This window comes from Erinaceus europaeus, chromosome 2 (genome assembly GCF_950295315.1).
Source record: "Erinaceus europaeus chromosome 2, mEriEur2.1, whole genome shotgun sequence".
NCBI classification, from domain to species: Eukaryota; Metazoa; Chordata; class Mammalia; order Eulipotyphla; family Erinaceidae; genus Erinaceus; species Erinaceus europaeus.
In genome coordinates this window covers 196,524,622-196,543,618 of record NC_080163.1, presented here as the reverse complement: position 1 = coordinate 196,543,618, position 18,997 = coordinate 196,524,622, and the positions used below count along the sequence as shown (strand labels likewise).

The following is an 18,997-nucleotide window of genomic DNA, read 5'->3' as shown; positions in this document are numbered from 1 at the left end:
TAGAAAGACCTCTGGGGGCGTGACCCAGGGCAGCTGAGCCAATGAGTGTTGAGGGGCGGAGCCGCCGTGGAGGCGGTGGCAGCAGCGGGTTCGGTTGCGCGTGGCGCACGGGGTGGGAGCGGATCCCAGGCCGGGAGCAGGCGCTGCCACCAGTAAGACCCGGGAGCTTCGGGGCCGGGCGTGGGGGTTGGTGGCGTGCGGATCCTGACCTCCACCCTCCGACCTTTTCCCCTTGCAGGCGACCATGGGGAACGTGTTGGCCGCCAGCTCGCCGCCCGCGGGGCCGCCGCCGCCGCCCGCGCCCGCCCTCGTGGGACTCCCTCCGCCGCCGTCTGCTCCGGGCTTCACGCTGCCGCCGCTCGGGGGCGGCCTGGGCTCCGGGGCCGCCGCGGGGCGAGGCTCGGAGCGGACCTCCGGGGCCGCGGCCGCCGGCACGACGGGGTCGGCCGACGACGGGGCCTGCGGCTGCCTGCCCAACCCGGGCACGTTCGAGGAGTGCCACCGGAAGTGCAAGGGTGAGGGCCCGGCGGGGCCCGGGAGCAGGGGGAGCCCCCCGGGGGCCGCGGGGACCCTCCGGATCCTTTCCCGGAGCGTTAGGAGTCGACGTTGGGATCGAAGATGGTGGGGCTCGGGACGTAGAACGATCGGGTCGGGGGGGGGGTGGACTTGGGGGCGGGGGGCGATGCACGGCGGTAGGCGCCGTCCCGGGGGCCCGGCTGCACCCCGGGGATCCTGCACCCCGGCATCTGGCGTGAGCAGGAAGGGAACCGAGACCCAAGGTCACAGTGTCAGCCAGGGCCCGGGGGGCAGGAGGCCGAGGCGTCTGGGTCCCGGCGTGGAGTCGTGGTGGTGACAGCCAGCGGCAGCCTGGGGGTGGCCGAGGGCTCTTCCGGCTTCCCGTGTCCCTGAAAGCGAGGAGGCCCGTGCTGTGCGGCCGAGCACCAGAACTTCTCTACCATGGCAACCCTGTTAGAGAGGATCTGCCTTGCCTCGGGTCGCAGTCATCAAGGGAGTCCACCGTGGCATGAAGGGTTGGATGCAGGAAACAGCCCTCGTGCCACCTCCTAAGCACTTGGGGTCCTTGTGCGGAGTTGTGCTCGCAGGTGCCTGGACAAGAGAGCTAGGACGGGAAGGGGGCAGGCATGCGAATTGCTGTGTACACCTGTAGGAGAGAGAGTGACTGTGTGTCTCTACTTCAGAACTGTTTCCCATCCAGATGGAAGGCGTCAAACTCACTGTCAACAAAGGCTTGAGTAATCACTTCCAGGTGAGCCTTCTGCAGAGGTCACCCCTGCCATCCTCCTGTGTCTGCTGCACCCCCTTACTCCTTCCAAGGGGTAGGGGCCTCCTGAGCTAGCCAAGCCTGGGACTGGCGAGGGGGGGTAACCTGGGGACCCAGAATCCAGAGGTAGATCTCCCCCCCCCACGCCCACCACCTGATCAGGCCCAGATCTGAGTGCTTCCCTCCATACAAGCTGCTGGAGGGGGTGCCGGCTTGGCTAGAGTCACCCACCCCACTGCCTCGCTTTTCCAGGTGAACCACACAGTAGCCCTCAGCACAATCGGGGAGTCCAACTACCACTTTGGAGTGACATACGTGGGGACAAAGCAGCTGAGTCCCACAGAGGTGAGGTCTTCCTTGTCCCTTTTGATCCTGCAGTTGGTGACTTTCTTTTCCTTTTTCTTTTTCCTTTGCCGCCAGGGTTATTGCTGGGCTTGGTGCCTGCACCATGAATCCACTGCTCCTGGAGGCCATTTTTCTCCCTTTTGTTGCCCTTGTTGTTGTAGCCTTGTAGTTATCGTTGTTGATGTTGTTCATTGTTGGATAGGACAGAGAGAGATGAAGAAGACAGAGGGGGGAGAGAAAGATAGACACCTGCAGACCTGCTTCACTGCCTGTGGAGCGACTTCCCTGCAGGAGGGAAACCAGGGGCTCAAACCGGGATCCTTACACCCTGTGCTTTGCGCTACGTGCGCCCAACCTGCTGTGCTACCGCCTGACCCCCAGTTGGTGACTTTAACAGACTGGTAGACAGACACCAGGGCAAGCCTTTGTGGCCAGGGAGCCCCTGGGTGTTGGGAAGTGGAGCGTGTCCTGCCCAGGTGCTTTGGGACTGGGTCCCCTTCTCTCCAAGGAATCCTGTTACCAGACCTCCCTGCTGGAGTGGGCAGGCTGGGTTTTACAGACCATTCAGGGCTCCAAATGCCTGTTTAGGCTGATGCACTTCTGCTAGGGGGCACTGGAGAGCCATGGAGAGATGTCTGCTTTAGACCAATCTCAGGCACCTGCTGCCCTGCAGACCCAACTGGGGAGAGGGGGTAGGATATGCCTGGGGCTGGGATACTGGGCCGGATTTCTGCATGTAGTGGCCACTTCTGTGCCATCACTTCATTTATTCAGCCATCCTTCATTGTTCCCTTATTCTGTGCACAGGTCCCAACTTGCTCAGTGCTAGGGACAGCAGGGGGCAAGCCTTCAGGTAGGGGAGACAAGGACTAAGTTAGGGGAACCCAGAATTGATGAAAGCCTGACCCAGTCAGGGAGGACTTCCTGGAAGAAGATATCTTTCTCGGGCTTTCCGGCCCACACGGCAGCAGCAGGGCCCCTTCATTCCTTCACTTCCTCTCTGACCCTGCCTGTGCTCCACAGGCTTTTCCCGTGCTGGTAGGTGACATGGACAACAGTGGCAGCCTCAATGCTCAGGTCATTCACCAGCTGGGCCCCGGCCTTCGGTCCAAGATGGCCATCCAGGTGAGTGGGCATCCTCACGGGCGTGCTGTGTCCCCAACCCCAAAGCCCTCCTGTGCTCACGCTCTGTTCTCCCCGCAGACTCAGCAGTCCAAGTTCGTCAACTGGCAGGTGGATGGGGAGTACCGGGGCTCTGACTTCACAGTGGCCGTCACCCTGGGCAACCCAGACGTGCTGGTGGGCTCAGGTAAGCAGCTCAGGGGCAGACGGACACTTCTTCCCTAATCTCCTCTGTGCGGGAGGGTCCGGCCCAGCCCAGAATGGTCTCCGAGCCTCTAGGACGACACACGCAACAGAGTAGGGCAACCAGGAATGTAGGCGCCACCACCTCCCTGAAGCCTGGGAGTGTGCAGACTTAGGGAGGGGCCCAAGGAACTCTGAGCTGCTCTGTTCTGGTGGGGGGGACACAGCTAAGTCAGGCTGTGGGCAGGGAAGGGACCAGCCGGTTTCTGGCCGAGTTTATGTACTGGAAGAGAAAGAACCACAGCACCACTCTGGCATGTTCAGTACTGGCAATGAAACCCCCAGCCTCGTTCTTGCAAGTCCTGCACTCCAAGCCACTTCCCCAGCCAGAGCGGGATAGGCTGTGAACATAGGAGTGGGTCTATAAGTTTCCACCGCAGGTCAGGCAGAGGGGCCTTGTTGGAGTGGGGGCTGGACTGGAAGGTCAAGGTGGGCAGAGTCCTCGCACTTGAGGTATCTGAGCAGGGCTGCAAGATAAGAGATGCACAGAGGTGAGTCAAGAAAGCTTGTTCAACCTGTCTGAACAGTAGGTGCAAAGGCCCTGGGGCAGGATTCCCTGACATATATCTGGAGAGAGCAACATCTTGACAGGTCCACGATACAAAGTTTCCAGATCTCTGGCCTTTCCCTGAGTAAGGTCAGGGCCTGCTGGGGCAGCTGAGAGGAGCGGTGCCCAGTCTGACTCCCAGTGGCTCCTGCTGTCCCTGTTTTGACATCAGAGAGGTTGGATGTGAGAGACAGAAGATGGATGACTAGGATAGGACAGGGTCACCATCCCTGGGTTCGTCCGTCCTTCTGTCCCAGCTGCCATTGGTGCTGTGGTGGAGAGCCGCTTGGGTAGTGGGTGTTGAGCAGATGGGGGGGGGGGGGGTAGCCAGAACCCCTGGGAGCCCGCAGGGGGTTGCGATGGCACTCAGCAGCTGTCAATTTTGGGCCCCCAGAGGGGCTGCCCTAGCTGGAGGCAGAGGAACAGGAGCCCCTGCCATAAAGCTGAGTGAGCAGGGGTTTGTGGAGGGCCGACTCCTCGCCGACATCTTCGGGCGGTGTTTGTGGCACTTCTGGGGTCGCCTTTGCCTTCGTTCTTCCCCAGGACTGGAGTGGGGGCATGTGGGTACACGTGCCTCCTGCCACCTTCCGAAATGGTCTCTCTGTGGCCTGCCTCCCGCCCTAGTGTGTTGTCTTTTCTTTCTTACGTGATTTTATCCATTTTACCAGAGCACTGCTCAGCTCCATTTTGTGTTGTCCTAGAGATTGACACTGTAACCTCAGAGACTCAAGCATGTACTTTTGTTGCCTGAACACTGTGCTGTGTCCCCTGCCCTGGGCAGCCACCCTTTGAGGGCAGGGCTTGCCTGTCTTTTTGTGAATTGTCACATGCTTTTTATTTTTTAATATTTATTTCCTTTTGGTTGCCCTTGTTTTTATTGTTGTAGTTAGTTGTTGTTATTGATGTCATCATTGGATAGGACAGAGAAATGGAGAGAGATGGGGAAGACACGGGGAGAGAGACAGACACCTGCCGACCTGCTTCACCGCCTGGGACGCGACTCTCCCCAGAACACTTTGACACATTCAGTGTTTTGGGGTTTCGAACCTCATGCTTGCAAGTCCAGTGTTTTAACCACTATGCCACCACCTGCCGCCTCTTCCCTCCCCCCCCCCCATGGGTTCTGTTTCGTGTTTGTTTTTTCCCAGAGTACTACTCAGCTCTGACTGATGGTGGTGCTGAGGCTTGAGAGCCTCAGGCATAACCACTGGGCTACTGCCCAGCCCAGAACTTGATTTAAATGATTTATTGGGGGCAGGGGTAGATAGCATAATGGTCATGCAAACAGATTCTCATGCCTGAGGCTCCAGAGTTCCAGGTTCAATCCTCGTACCACCGTAAGCCAGCCAGCCAGCCAGCCAGCGCTGAGTGTTGGGGGGGGGGGGGGCGGAGTGAGAGAAGCCAGAGCAGCCCTGGGCTGTGGGTGGAGCTTTTTTCCCCAGCATCCCGTTGTGTTTTGAGTTCCCTGCTGTTCACTGAGGCATAGGTCCTTCCTGCAGCAGCAGTGACAGCAGGAAAGGTGGTGTCAGGCCCAAGGTGGTGGTGAGGAGGTGGGAGAATGAGGAAGAGACTCCTGCTCCATGAAGAGCGAGCCCACCCTTCCCTCTAGAAGCCTCAAAGGCCCAAGCCAAGCAGGACAGAGGCCAGGATGACACCCAGGTCTCCCCGCGCCTCTTTCTCCACAAACGTCTGGCTCACTTTCTTCTGGAGAGCTTGGCAGGCCTGGGGTTGCAGGAGCAGGAGCAGACAGCTGGCTGCGGTGTTCAGGCTGCACCTGGGAGGTGGCTTGACCTCTTACCACTGGGCTGGGCTGCCCGCAGCCCCACAGAATGTGGGTGCCTGAGAAGAAAGTTACACAGTGGGTAAAACATTGGCTTTAGGCATGAGGTTCAGAGTTCGTTCGTTCGCTGGTGTCTTCAGACTGGTGCTCTGATTCTCACTCATAAATAAACCTTTAATTTTTTTTTAATATCTATAATTGTGAAAGCAATTTTTTTTCCGTTAGAACAGAAAGCTAGAGACTGATCCTCTAGAGCACCGCTCAGCTGATGGTGGTGCTGGGGATTGAATCTGAGACTTAAAAGTTCCAGATATGAAAATTAGATCTTTAAAAATGCAATCCATTAGCAGTAGAACCAGAGAGAGCATCACAGTGCCTGGGACTGAATTCAGTTCAGGACCTTATACTTGCAAGCCCTGCACTCTTTTTTTTTTTCCCCCTTCCTTCCAGGGTTATTGCTGGGGCTCGGTGCCTGCACTATGAATCCACTGCTCCTGGAGGCTATTTTTTCCCTCTTGTTGCCCTTGGTTTACCATTGTTGTTGTTATTGTTGTTCTTATTGCTGTCATTGTTGTATATGACAGAGAAATCAAGAGACAGGGAGAGAAAGATAGATAGCCACAGACCTGCTTCACCACTTGCGAAGCTACTCCCCACAGGTGGGCAGTTGGGCTCAAACTGGGATCCTTAAACCCGTCCTTGTGCTTTGCACTATGTTCGCTTATCCCACTGCGCTACCACCCAGCCCCCAAGTCCTGCATTTCTATCACTGCACCATCTCCCTGGCTGCTATAGGTTTTTTTATTGTTGTTATTGGTGTCGTTGTTGTTGGATAGGACAGAGAGAAATGGAGAGAGGAGGGGAAGACGGGGGAAAGACACACCTGCAGACCTGCTTCACCACCACTGCAGGTGGGGAACCAGGGGCTTGAGCTGTAGGTTTTTTGAGATCAGGGATCAAACCCAGGGCCTCACTGCAGGTGAAGTATACTTTACCACTGAGCTACATTGAAGCTGTGTTCAATTTCTGCCCAAGCCTTAGACTTCTGGGTCTTCCTCAGAGGTGGAGAGAGTAAGACCCCCCCCCGCCCAGGTCTGCAGAGTTACTCAGAGAACTGAGACTGAAATATGGAAGTACAGGGAAGGCGGGGTCCAGGGCCAGGCAGACTGCCGAGAGACCGACAGAAACTGTGGGTCTAAATCCTAATCTCTGGGTTGAGGAGACAGCAAGGTGATTATGCAACAATTCTTTGATGCCTGAAGCTCTGAGCTCCCAAACTAATCCCCAGTACCACCATAAACCTGAGCTGAGCTGAGCTCTGGTTAAAAAGAGAAGAGGAGGCGGAGGGTAGATAGCAAAATGGTTACGCAAACAGACTCTCATGCCTGAGACTCCAAAGTCCCAGGTTCAGTCCCCCCACACAATGTCAGAACTGAAGGGTGTTCTGGTGGTAAAAAAAAGAGAGAGAGAGAGAGAGAGGAGGGCGAAGGGTAGATAGCATAATGTTTATGCAAACAGACTCATGCCTGAGGCTCCAAAGTCCCAGGTTCAATCCCCGGCACCACCGTAAACCAGAGCTGAGCAGTGCTCTGAGAAAAAGAGGAGGGGAGAAACTGCTTTCTGAATCTAGAAACATCCATTTCCCCTTCCTGGTTCTCCATTTCTCCCACATGTGAGAGCTGGTGCTGGTTTAATAGTTGGCTCAGGGGGTCAGGCGGTAGCGCAGCGGGTTAAGTGCACATGGCATGAAGCTCAAAGACTGCCGGAAGGATCCCAGTTTGAGCCACCGGCTCCCCACCTGCAGGGGAGTCCCTTCGACAACAAGGGCAACAAAAGGAGCGGAAATGGTTGGCTCAGGGGTTAGTCTGCACCTTCTTCCTAGAGCTGGGTGTACCCCTGCCCAGTGCCTCTCCGGGAAGCCTTCCTACAGCCCCACCTTGGCTGTGCTGCACGTGTGAGGACCCCTGGTCCCATACTGCTTCCTGTCTGAGCCTCTGGGCTGTCTCCCTCCCTCCCTCTTCCTCTTTCTCACCAGGTTTGCACCTCTGAGCCTCTCTGTGGCCCAGTCTAGGGAGTCTGACAGGCTCCCTCCCTGGTTTGTGTCCCTTGTCTCCCCATAAGTGTCTCGGTCTCCCCCTCCTTGGCCCCTTCCTCTCCAAGGAGCAGGCAGCCTCAGTGCTCCTGCCCACCAGGAGGTGGCGCCAGCACCACATCACTCCCCAGTGAGTGGCAGGGACCTGCCTCAGCCTGGCCTGGAGAGACAGAGCCTGAATACTACAGCCACAGGCGGCTATACTGGTGGCAGCCAGATGCTGTGTCTGTGGTGGGGTCCCTCAGATCCTGGTGGCATGCAACAAAGCCCAGGCCTCCAGAAGGAGCAATCCTAGGAGACTGCCTGGAGCCAGAGTCTGGCCTGGCTGGTGCCCTGGCTTAGCAGAAAGAGCACTGAGCCAAGATAACGGTCTGCTGTCTGCCCACAGGAATCCTAGTGGCCCACTACCTCCAGAGTATCACGCCCTGCCTGGCCCTGGGTGGGGAGCTGGTCTACCACCGGCGGCCGGGGGAAGAGGGCACTGTCATGTCGCTGGCTGGGAAATACACGAGTAAGCTTGGGGCCAGGACTGGGGGACCCCTGGGTCTGAAGGAGGGGGGGGGCTGGGTCTGAGGTGGGGGTGGGTATCTGGGTTCCCAGGTGGCCAAGTCCTTTTGGTCACTTGTCCCCTCCCTCCCCCTCACAGTGAACAACTGGTTGGCAACAGTAACGCTGGGCCAGGCAGGCATGCACGCAACATACTATCACAAAGCCAGTGACCAGGTGAGCTGGCCCAGGGACTCCTGGCCATAGGGGCCGCGTGGGGGGTCCAGGAGGAGGCTGACTCCCCACGCTGCCCCTCCAGCTACAGGTGGGTGTGGAGTTCGAGGCCAGCACCAGGATGCAGGACACAAGCGTCTCCTTCGGGTACCAGCTGGACCTGCCCAAGGCCAACCTCCTCTTCAAAGGTGCGGACTCTGCCTGGGGACAGCTGGGCAGTGGGGCTGGGAGGCAAGCCGGGGCCCAGGGCCCCACACCCACCCCGGCCAGCAAGCCCGCCCCATCTCTACTCTAGTTCTTTCCTCCTTTGCTCAGTGGGGTCCTGCTTAACTTCCTCCCAGGCCAACTGCTTCTAGGGCTGGATGGTTAGTTTGTTTACTTTTGAACGTGTGTTTAATAGAAATCCAGAGGGAGAGAGACCTGCAGCACTGCTTCATTGCTCACGGAGCTTCCTCCCCACAGATGCGGATCAGGGGCTTGAACCCTGGTCTTTATATTTTTGACAGTGAGAGAGACATGGCACAGCAGTTTACGGAGCAGTATCCTGCCAGAGGCTCTGGGGTCCCAGGTTCAAGCCCAGCACCAGCCAGAGCTGAGCAGGCCTCTGGTTAGGAGAGGGTGTGACGGGTACCGTCTGCTGTGGGGTTGCACCGTTTCTTTTCTCTTGCTGTCCTGTGGGGCTGAGGGGTTAAGCTGAAGGCCTCACCAAGGCAGGTGCTGTAACCCTCAGCCACCTTCCTGTCTGCACCGACATCCAGTAGGTGCTTTGGGGTGTGCATTGGCATTGAGGGGGCTTCAGCTTTCCCATCCCCTGCTCCCCGGTCAGCTCTTGCCTCTCTGGCCGGAGCCAACATGTGCACATCTTTGAGGTTCTGGCCTGCATCACTCTGGTACTTGTGGTGCTGGAGATGGAGCCTCGGACCCGGCCGGTGAGGGGCAGAGCCGCCTGTCCCCTGAAAGCACCGGGCGGCCGGGGGGAGGAGGTCACGGGACCACAGGACGATGGGTCATTGGCTGGACACCGACCGCTGCCCTCCGCCCCAGGTTCCGTGGACAGCAACTGGATCGTGGGCGCCACGCTGGAGAAGAAGCTGCCGCCGCTGCCCCTGACACTGGCCCTGGGCGCCTTCCTCAATCACCGAAAGAACAAGTTCCAGTGCGGTTTCGGCCTCACCATCGGCTGAGCGCCGGCCCCTTCCTCGCCCTTCCTCCTTCAGACCCCGCTCCCCTCCCTCCCTTCCCTCCTCCTCGGGGCCAGGGGGGCAGCGGAAAGGAGGGGCTCCGGCACCCCACTAGCTGAGGCCCCGCGGGGCGCTCGCCGCAGCGCCAGAAGCAGCCGGCCCGGTCGGCCTGGGGTCCCGGAAGGACTTCGGCGGCGAGGGGCGCGGGGTCCCGGGCACCAGGGGCAGAGGTGGCCAGACAACCTCAGGGAGGTGTTGGGGCGTCCCCGTCCCCCTCAAAGGGTCCCGAGCCCGGCCGGAGGGGGCAGCACGAAGAGGAGCTTCCCCATCCCCGTCTGCCCGCTTCCCCACCCACCCCTCGGTAAAAATCATGTTTATAAGTTATGGAAGAACCGGGACATTTTACAGAAAAACAAAAAAATATATACATGAAAAAAAAAGTGAATAAGGAGCCCTTGATTTTCCTACGTGGCGTTCCCGTCCGCCAGCAGAGGGCGCCGCAGGACCGGCGTGCAGAAGGCGGACCCACTGCAGGGCGCGGCCGGTGGCACGTTCCCGACTTGTGCCCTGCCCGAGTGGAGCAGGCCCCCGAGGTCACTGACCACAGTGACCTCAGGAGACTTCGTCCCTCCAGCAGGAGCAACGGGGACACTGTCTGGAGGGCAGAGTGGGGACAGCAAGCAGGGAGTCTCTTCAGGCCACAGTGCCGGGTACTGTAACTTGTAAGGGTTATAGGAGCTCCAGGGCAGACTCAGCAGCCATCACTGTGTGAGAGGACTCGCACGCCTGGGCTGGGAGAGTGTGGTGCAGTGGCTACATCTCTGGGCTTGAAAAGGCGCGGGGTCCTGAGTTCAATCTCTAGCACTGAACATGCCAGAGTGATGCTCTGTCATGTTGAATCTTGAGACCCCAGGCGATGGCTCCCCCAGTAGAGAGAGGACACTTGTCTAGGATACAGAAATTGAATGGGGGGGTCAGGCAGTAGTGTAGCGGGTTAAGTGCATGGTGCAAGTAATACATAAGGGTCCTGGTTTGAGCCCCTGCCCCCCCACCTGCAGGGGAGTCACTTCACAGGCAGTGAAGCAGGTCTGCAGGTGTCCGTCTTTCCCTCCTCTCTGTCTTCCTCTCCTCTCGCCATTTCTCTCTGTCCTATCCAACGACATCAATAACAACAAAAGGGAAAAGAAAAATTGAGAGGTCCACATCACTGTTTCACTTGTGAAGCTTCCCCTTTGTGGGTGGGAGGGAAAAGTTTGGTTGGACGTCTGCTCAGCCAGGTATGCCACCACCCTGAGCATGTGTTGCACCATGTATGACAGTTGAGTTTGTGCCCCCAGTTGTCACATGACAGTGCCAGCAGGGTCTTTCTGAAACAAATCTTGAAAAAGGGAGCAGGGGGGTGCTGACTCAGTGTCAAAGCACATGCTTCACATATGAGACCTTGGGGTTGAACCCCAGACAAAGACCAAAAGGAAAACGGAAGTAAAACTTGGTAGACAGGCATGGGGGGGGGGGGGGATTCTGCAGTAATCACCGCTCATAACAGACAAGCCAGTTCACCCCGCCAGGTCCCTGCCAGCACCAGGGTGGGCAAAGCAAACAAGCCTGCTGGCTCTGGGGTTCCCCAGCTAGGAGCAAGGGTTTGCCTCCTCTGCCCCCAAGTTCAACATTCCCCAGGGACCAGGGGTGAGTCCTAGCCCCTCCAGTTCTTCCTGTGTGACTTCCCCTTCCACCTCAGCTCTGAACCTGGGGTACTCCTCTTTGGAATAGTCCCCTGGGGATTCATGTACAGGGGCAGGTAAGAAGCTAGCATGTGGGGGACACTGCCCATCAGGACAGATGGCACAAACGCCAGCCCGGGCACGCCAGGGACTGTTCTGGAACTTGCCTGTGCCAGCGAGTTGCATCAACAAATTGTGGGGGAAGGATGGCTGGGGTTTCAGGGCCTGAGAAACCAGGTGCTCAGAGAGACTGAGTCAGCTGTGCAAGGTCACACAGCAGGCTTCCAGCCTCCCTCCCACCCCCAGCCACCCCGTTTGCTTCCAAAGTCCAGAGCCCCAACCAGCGTGGAGCTCCAAGAGGGGTGGAAGGCCCTTTATGCGAGGGATCACTGAATTCACGACAGCATCCGACTCGGGCCTCAGTCCCCAAGTCTGGGCTGCAACCCTCACTGCCCGCTTCTGGGCCTCCACGCCACCCGCTCTTAAACCCGGGAGTCTGCCCTGCCCCAATTTGTATTCCTCGGCAGGGATAGGGGTACTTTCTGTAGTGGCCTTCCCCACCCCCATCCCCAGATCAGAGGAAGGCGCCTGAGTTACTGGGTGAGATGTCACCTCCTTTCATGGGGGCTGGGGGGGCGGGTGCAGGTCGCAGAGCCTCCAAGCCCCACCTACCCCCACCCCCCACCCCCGTGTGTGTGGAGAAGAGGGGAGCAGCCCTCCTCGTGACTGGGGGCTGGCCCAGCCCTGAAGGAGTGGGCGGGGCGGGGGGGGGGAAGCCCTATAATTGGACCGAGCTGGGTTCCCCACTGGGCTCCAACTGAGGCTGTGGACCAGGATTCCCAGGAGGCGGTAAGGAGCAGAGTGGGGGGGGGGGGAGTCACAGAGCCGAGCTCCAGGCTTCTGTTAGGAGGATGGGTAAGACGGGGTGAGGGATGTCCCTTGGCCTGGGACAGAGTAGAAGCAGGAGCCCAGGAGGGGCAACAGGAAGCTGAGGACTGGGCCTGGGGTGGCAGGAGAGGGGAGCAGCAAGCGAGACCCCCGGAATCCTGACTGGTTGTGTTGAGTATCTACTGCCCGGGACCCCCGCTGCCCCCTAGCTCAGCCACCCCAGGTCCAGTTCCCTGCCCTCTGCCCCCGTCCTGGGCTCCTGCTTCCACCCTGTCCCAGACCAAGGACCTGGGGGGACCCTGGTCCCCAAACTTCCACTCGCATGGGGGCGAGGCTGGGAGCAACCAGAATGTTGGCGGAAGGCCCCGCTGTTAAGCGGGTTCCCCGAAATGCAAAAGTTGGGTGGGGAGTGCGAGACAGCCCTGGCTAAGCGAGGTTTGGGGCGCCCTTGGGAACATCGAGGCGGGGTGTGGAATCTGCACCGAGCGCGGGGCGGGAGGAGGTTGAGGGTGGGTAGGGAATTTTGGCTGCGGAGACCAGCCTGGAGATGGGGGGAGATAGCAGGAGATAACGCCGCTACTTGTTTGCAATTGCATTTGGCCGCGGGCCTTTGAAGCTGGGGGGGCGGGGCCCGTTCTGGCTGTTGATTGACACTCACTCCTCCGCAGACAGACCAATCGCAGGCCGGGAAAATGAAGCTGCTGTGGACCGCCCTGGCGGTCGCCCTCCTGGCAGGTAAGGGGCGGGGCCAGCTCAGAGCCCCTCCCCCTCCCCGGTTTCTCCCCCCCCCCCCCCCGTCCACCCCCCACCCCCATTCTAGCCCCGGGCCCCCTCTGCTGATGTAGGTCTACTCACCAACCCTCCCACCCTCAAAAGGCCCCCCCAGAAAGAAGACCCAGGTTTGAGATCTCTTGTGGCAGACTCTGACTCAGAGACTTGCTTGACTCTGGAACTCATTTCCCCCCTGAAAAGGGAGGTTATAACATTTAATGTCACGTCATGGTCTAGCAGATACTGGTCAGATATAATTCTCATATATTTTTTTCTTTTTTAATCAAAGCAAAAGACTGGAGGGGGGGAGGAGAGGTCTTTGGGGTCCTAGTGCCTGATGGTGTCAAAAACCCTAAATTGGTGGTGTTTTGCAGATAGCTATCACAGGGAGAAGAGAGATTGGGTTTTTTTTATTTTTATTTATTTATCCCCTTTTGTTGCCCTTGTTGTTTTATTGTTGTAGTTATTGATGTCATTCGTTGTTGGATAGGACAGAGAGAAATGGAGAGAGGAGGGGAAGACAGAGAGGGAGAGAGAAAGACAGACACCTGCAGACCTGCTTCACCGCCTGTGAAGTGACTCCCCTGCAGGTGGGGAGCCGGGGGTTCGAACCAGGATCTTTACTCCCGATCCTTGTGCTTTGTGCCACCTGCGCTTAACTCGCTGCGCTACCACCCGACTCCAGAAAAGAGAGATTGTATCCATGTGTCATAACACTGTTCTGTCAACCATTAACACACACACACACACCCGTAGCCCAGGAGGTGGCACAGTGGCTGAAGTACTGGAATTGTAAGCATGAGACCCTGAGTTTGGTCCCCAGTGTGGCGTGTGGCAGAGTGATGTTCTGCTTCTCTAATAAATGTATATATACATCTTTTTATGAGCGACCAGAGCACCTCTTAGCTCTGGCATGTCGTAGTGCCAGGGACTGAACCAGAGGACCTAGGAGTCTCAGGCATGTGAGCTGGTGCACTACAGCTGCTCCATCTCCCCTGGTCTCAGCACAATCCCTTTTATTCTCTGCCAACTCCTCCCTGCCCAGCCCCAGACCCCCACGAGTGTGCCCAGGGAGGTGGCTCAGCGGTTAGAGCACAGCCCAGCATGCTCAAGGTCCCAGGTTCCATTCTGGGCATGGGCACCAGAGCAGCATGCTGGTCATTTGTAGAAATAGCAGTCAGTGGGGGCCAGGCGGTAGCGCAGCGGTTTAGCGCATGTGGCGCAAAGCGCAAGGGGCCAGAGTAAGGATCCTGGTTTGGTCCCCACCTGCAGGGGAGTCCCTTCACAGGCGGTGAAGCAGGTCTGCAGGTGCCTATCTTTCTCTCCCCCTCTCAGTCTTCCCCTCCTCTCTCCATTTCTCTCTGACATCAGTAACAACACCAATAAAAACAAGGGCAACAAAGGGGAAAATAAATAAATATGATTTAAAAAATTTAAAAAAGAAAAGAAATAGCTGTCAGCATGTAACCCAGGAGGGGCAGAGGGCCCTGACCTCTCCACACACTCCTCACTCCCAGCAGGATGTCAGGCCGACCTGGAGCTCCAGGAGGAGCTGGAAGTGCAGCCGACAGCGGAGATGGGCAAGTGGCAGATCGGCCAGCCCTGGGAGGTGGCGCTGAGCCGCTTCTGGGATTACCTGCGCTGGGTGCAGACGCTGTCTGACCAGATGCAGGAGGAGCTGCTCAGCACCCAGGTCATCCAGGAGATCAAGTAAGTGGCACTGGGTCTCTGGGGCACCCTCCCTGCTCCCCGCTGGCGTCTCCCCGAGCCTTTCTCTGCTCTTCCTGTCTCTGGCATATTCCACTATTTTTCTCTCCCTTCATCTTTTTAGCTTAATCTCATTCTCTTTCTTTGTGCCTCTCTCCCCACCACCCCCACCTCCTCCTCACCCCTCCGCACACCGCCCCTTTCTTAACCAGAGCACTGCTCAGCTCTGGTTTACCATGTGCTGGGAATTGAACCTGGGAGTTCAAAGCCTCAGGCATGGAAGTCTGCTGCAATATTGCTGGTGCTACTTCCCCAGCCCATTTCTCCCCCCCCCCTTTTTTTTTTTTTTTTTTTTTTGTTTATCCCATTTATTTATTCTCTTAACCAGAGCACTGCTCAGCTCTTGTTGATAGTCATGGTGGGGACTGAACCCAAGACCACAGTCTCAGACTTGAAAGCCTTTTGCATTAACCACTCGTTATCTGCCTCGTCCTAATACTTTACGTATTACACAAGAGTTTCCCTTGGAAGAGAGAGAGAAGCCAGAGCACCATCTGGTGTATGTGGCACTGAGGATACTGCAGATAACATCTGGAATGTCATGTATGGAAGTCCAGCGCTGTCAGTGGAGCTATTTCCCCAGTTGCCCTCCCCTACCCCCAACTCTCTTTCCCTTTTTGTTATTTCTAAGCCTTCACAGGCTCAGAGCCAACTTTTTAAAGATAGAGATAAGGAAGTAGGGAGACAGCATAATGGTTATGCAAGAGACATTCATGACTGAGGTTCCAAAATCCCAGGTCCAGTCTCCAGCAGCACCATGCCAGAGCTGAGCAGTGCTTTGATGTGTGTGTGTGTGTGTGTGTGTGTGTGTGTGTGTGTGTGTATGCTCAACTCATGAGAAAAATTAAAAGGGGGTCTGGGAGATAGCATAATGGCTACTCAAAGAGACCCTCATGCCTGAAGCTCCGAGGTCCCAGGTTCAATCCCCAGCACCACCATCAGCCAGAGCCGAGCAGTGCCCTAGATTAAAAAAAAAAAAAAAAAAAAAAAAAAGACGAGTGGTCCCGGAGGTGGCACAGTGGTAAGAGCTTTGGACTCTCAAGCTTGGGGTCCCGAGTTTGATCCCCGGCAGCACATGTGCCAGAGTGATGTCTGATTCTTTCTCTCCCCTCCTATCTTTCTCATAAATAAATAAAATCTTTAAAAATAATAATAATAAGAGACAGCGAGGGCAAGGCACCACGGTACCTTCGCTTCCCCCATTGTAACAAGGGCCGGGCCGAGTCCGACCCAGCAAGCAGGTGCACCATCCAGGCGCGCTGCCTTGTCTGTCTGCTACCCTTCCTCTCTGCGGGCTGCCCGTGCCCACGATGTGTCGCCCCCACCCACCCCCGCGTGCAGGTCGCTGAAGGAGGAGACCCTGCGCGAGGTGAAGACCTATGTGAGCGAGGTGGAGCAGCAGCTGGGCCCCGCGGCCGAGGAGACCCAGGCCCGCGTGGTGAAGGAGCTGCAGGCGGCACGGGCGCGGCTGGAGACCGACCTGGACGACCTGCGCGGCCGCCTGGTGCAGTACCACACCGACGTGCAGACCCTGGTGGGCCAGAGCACCGAAGAGCTGCGCAACCGCCTGTACTCGCACCTGCGCAAGCTGCGCAAGCGCCTCATGCGCGATGCCGACGACCTGCACAAGCGCCTGGCCGTGTACCGCGCGGGCGCGGGCGAGGGGGCCGAGCGCGGGGTGAGCGCGCTGCGCGAGCGCCTGGGGCCGCTGGTGGAGCAGGGCCGCGAGCGCGCCGCCAACGTGGGCGCCCTGGCCAGCCGGCCGCTGCAGGAGCGCATGGAGGCGCTGGGCCAGCGGCTGCGCGGCCGGCTGGAGGCGATGCAGGCGCAGATGCAGGACCAGGTGCAGCAGATGCACCAGCAGGCCGAGGCCTTCGGCGACCGCTTCAAGAACTGGTTCGAGCCCCTGGTGGCAGACATGAAGCGCCAGTGGGCCGGGCTGGTGGAGAAGGTGCAGCAGGCCGTGGCCCCCGCCCCCGCCGCCTCCGCTGAAGCCACTGACTAGCAGTGAGCGCCCCCCCAGCGCCCCCTCACTCCTGCCCCTGCCACCCCCCACCCAGCTCTGGCTGCCCTCCTGGCGGGGCCCTAGATAATAAAGATGTCTGAGCTTCACAGCAGCTGTCGAGCTTGTTTCTAGTGTCTTTCTTTTTTGATTTTTTTAAAAACAGTTTTATGGTGGTCCGGGAGGTGGCACCGTGGTAAAAGCTTTGGACTCTCAAGCAGGAGGTCCCGAGTTCGATCCCCAGCAGCACATGTGCCAGAGTGATGTCTGGTTCTATCTCTCTCCTATCTTTTCTCATAAATAAATAAAAAAAATTAAATATATATATATATATTTTTATGTGGGAGTCGGGCGGTAGCGCAGCAGGTTAAGCGCACGTGGCGCAAAGCACAAGGACCGGTGTAAGGGTCCCGGTTCGATCCCCCGGCTGCCCACCTGCAGGGGAGTCGCTTCACAGGCGGTGAAGCAGGTCTGCAGGTCTGTCTTTCTCTCCCCCTCTCTGTCTTCCCCTCCCCTCTCCATTTCTCTCTTTCCTATCCAACAACAATAATAACTACAACAACAAAAATTACCAAGGGCAACAAAAGGGAAAATAAATAAATATAAAAACATAAATTAGAAACCTTAAAAAATATCTTTACTATGTATTATTGGATCGAGACAGAAACTGAGAGGGAAGAGAAAGAGAGAGATACCTGCAGCCCTGCTTCACCGCTCGTGACACTTCCCCCCTGCAGGTGGGGACAAGGGGCTGGAACCTGGGTCCTTGTACACTGTAACATGTGAGCTCGACCAGGTGCACCACTGCCTGGCCCTTTATGGTTTCTTTATTTTGGAGGGAAGAGAGAAATTGAGAGGGGACGGGGAGGTGGAGATGAAAGAGAGACACCTGCAGCACTGCTTCACTACCTGTGAGGCTTCCCCGCCACAAGTGGGGTTGGAGGCTTGCCTATGGTGACCTGGGAGCACCAATGCACAGTCGCAAATGTGATTTGTCAGGCCACAGCCTCCTTCCCTGCTCTTGGCCTCACAGTTCCTAGGCCTGCCTGTGTCTTGTCTTTTCCTCTGCTCTCTCTAGTTAAAAGATGTATTGTGGTATGGGAGATACTTTAACAGTTAGGCAAAAAGACCCAAACCTGACACCTCCGTAATCCAGAGCTGAGCAGTGCACGGCAAATGGAGAAAGACCTTTAGATCTGCTTTGTCACTCCTGAAGCATCCCCCTGTTGGTGGGTAGCAGGGTCTCAAACCCGAGTCCTTGAGCATAGTAATGTGTGCACTCAACTGGGTGTGCCACCACCCAGTCCCCTCTTAATTTATCACATATGTTTCGTGTGGAAGAGTGAAAGAATCAAGTCAGAACACCACCCCAGTACATGTGGTGCTGGCCAGTGACTGGGAACCTCAGGCCTGCAAGTCCAATGCTCTACAAACCAAGATATTTCTTCTAACTGCTAAAGATTTTTCACCAGAGGCCATAAGACAAGAGTCAGTCTGGCCTAAGGCGATGCCAGGGATGGAAGCAGGAGCCTCGAGCATGCAGGTCTCGTGCTCTGACCAGTTGAGACACTTCCTCAACTGCCGTCTTTTCCCCTTTGGTCTCTCTCAGTCTCTGCTTCTGTCAGCAGAGGTCGAGCCTTTGGCTTGTTCTGCCCCTTGTGCTCTTTCCCCCTTCTCTGTCTCTGTTCAGCTTCTTCCTTTTTTTTTCCCCCCATAAAAGGACTTTTTTTTTTTTTTTTGGTATCAGGGTCTCATGCAGGTGTAATTCCATCACTCCCCAACCAAGTTAAAAAACAAACAAAATATGATTTAAAGGTAGAGGAGACAGCATAATAGTTAGACAAAAAGATTCTCATACCTGAGACTCTGAGGCCCACATACCATAAGCCAAGCTGAGCAGCGCTCAGGAAAAGAAAAGAGAGGGAAAGGAGAGGCATCATAGCACCCACCCCACCATTTGTGGAGCTGTCTCTGGTGTTGTGTGACTCCCATGTGGTACCAGGTTCCCACAGCTCACAGCTCAAACCCTTGTGCACCTTAAGATGCGCGTGCTACTGGGGGAGCTACCCCACCCCCAATCCCTGTTTACTTTTTTGCTTTAAATACTTTTTCTTTATTAATGAGAGAGAGAGGAGGAGAGAAAGAAGAGAACCAGACATCACTCTGCTACATGTGTTGCCAGGGATTGAACTCAGGACCTCATGGTTGAAAGTCCAACACTTGATCCACTGCACTACCTCCCAGATCATGCCTCCATTTTTTTTATTTCATTTATTTTTTTTTATTTTTAATGACAGAGAGAAAGAGACACACAAAGAGCAGCCAGAGTCCTGCTCAGCTTTGGCTTATGGCGGTGCTGGGGATTGAACTTGGGACTTTTGTGTGTGTGTGTGTGTGTGTGTGTGTGTGTAAAAGGGGGCAGGAGTCCCCTTCCTCTTCTTTTTTTTATATATATTTTTAATATTTATTTATTTATTTATTCTCTTTTGTTGCCCTTGTTTTTTATTGTTGTAGTTATTGATGTCGTCGTTATTGG

General features: G+C 56.6%; 2 protein-coding genes across 2 annotated transcripts; both read left to right on the top strand.

Moving 5' to 3' along the window:
• Positions 1–60: 60 nt before the first annotated feature.
• TOMM40 (translocase of outer mitochondrial membrane 40) lies at positions 61–9,760 on the top strand. The gene is made up of 10 exons (XM_060186191.1): positions 61–152; positions 239–515; positions 1,200–1,267; positions 1,535–1,627; positions 2,651–2,752; positions 2,831–2,936; positions 7,800–7,922; positions 8,058–8,134; positions 8,217–8,319; positions 9,176–9,760. Exons 2-10 carry the CDS (start codon positions 245–247, stop codon positions 9,313–9,315), a joined length of 1,083 nt encoding a protein of 360 aa, XP_060042174.1. The 5' UTR covers positions 61–152; positions 239–244; the 3' UTR covers positions 9,316–9,760.
• Positions 9,761–11,736: 1,976 nt separating this feature from the next.
• APOE (apolipoprotein E) lies at positions 11,737–16,576 on the top strand. The gene is made up of 4 exons (XM_060186188.1): positions 11,737–11,882; positions 12,590–12,656; positions 14,213–14,402; positions 15,801–16,576. The coding sequence occupies exons 2-4, from the start codon at positions 12,614–12,616 to the stop codon at positions 16,462–16,464; spliced, it is 897 nt and encodes a 298-aa protein (XP_060042171.1). The 5' UTR covers positions 11,737–11,882; positions 12,590–12,613; the 3' UTR covers positions 16,465–16,576.
• The last annotated feature ends 2,421 nt before the right edge of the window (positions 16,577–18,997 follow it).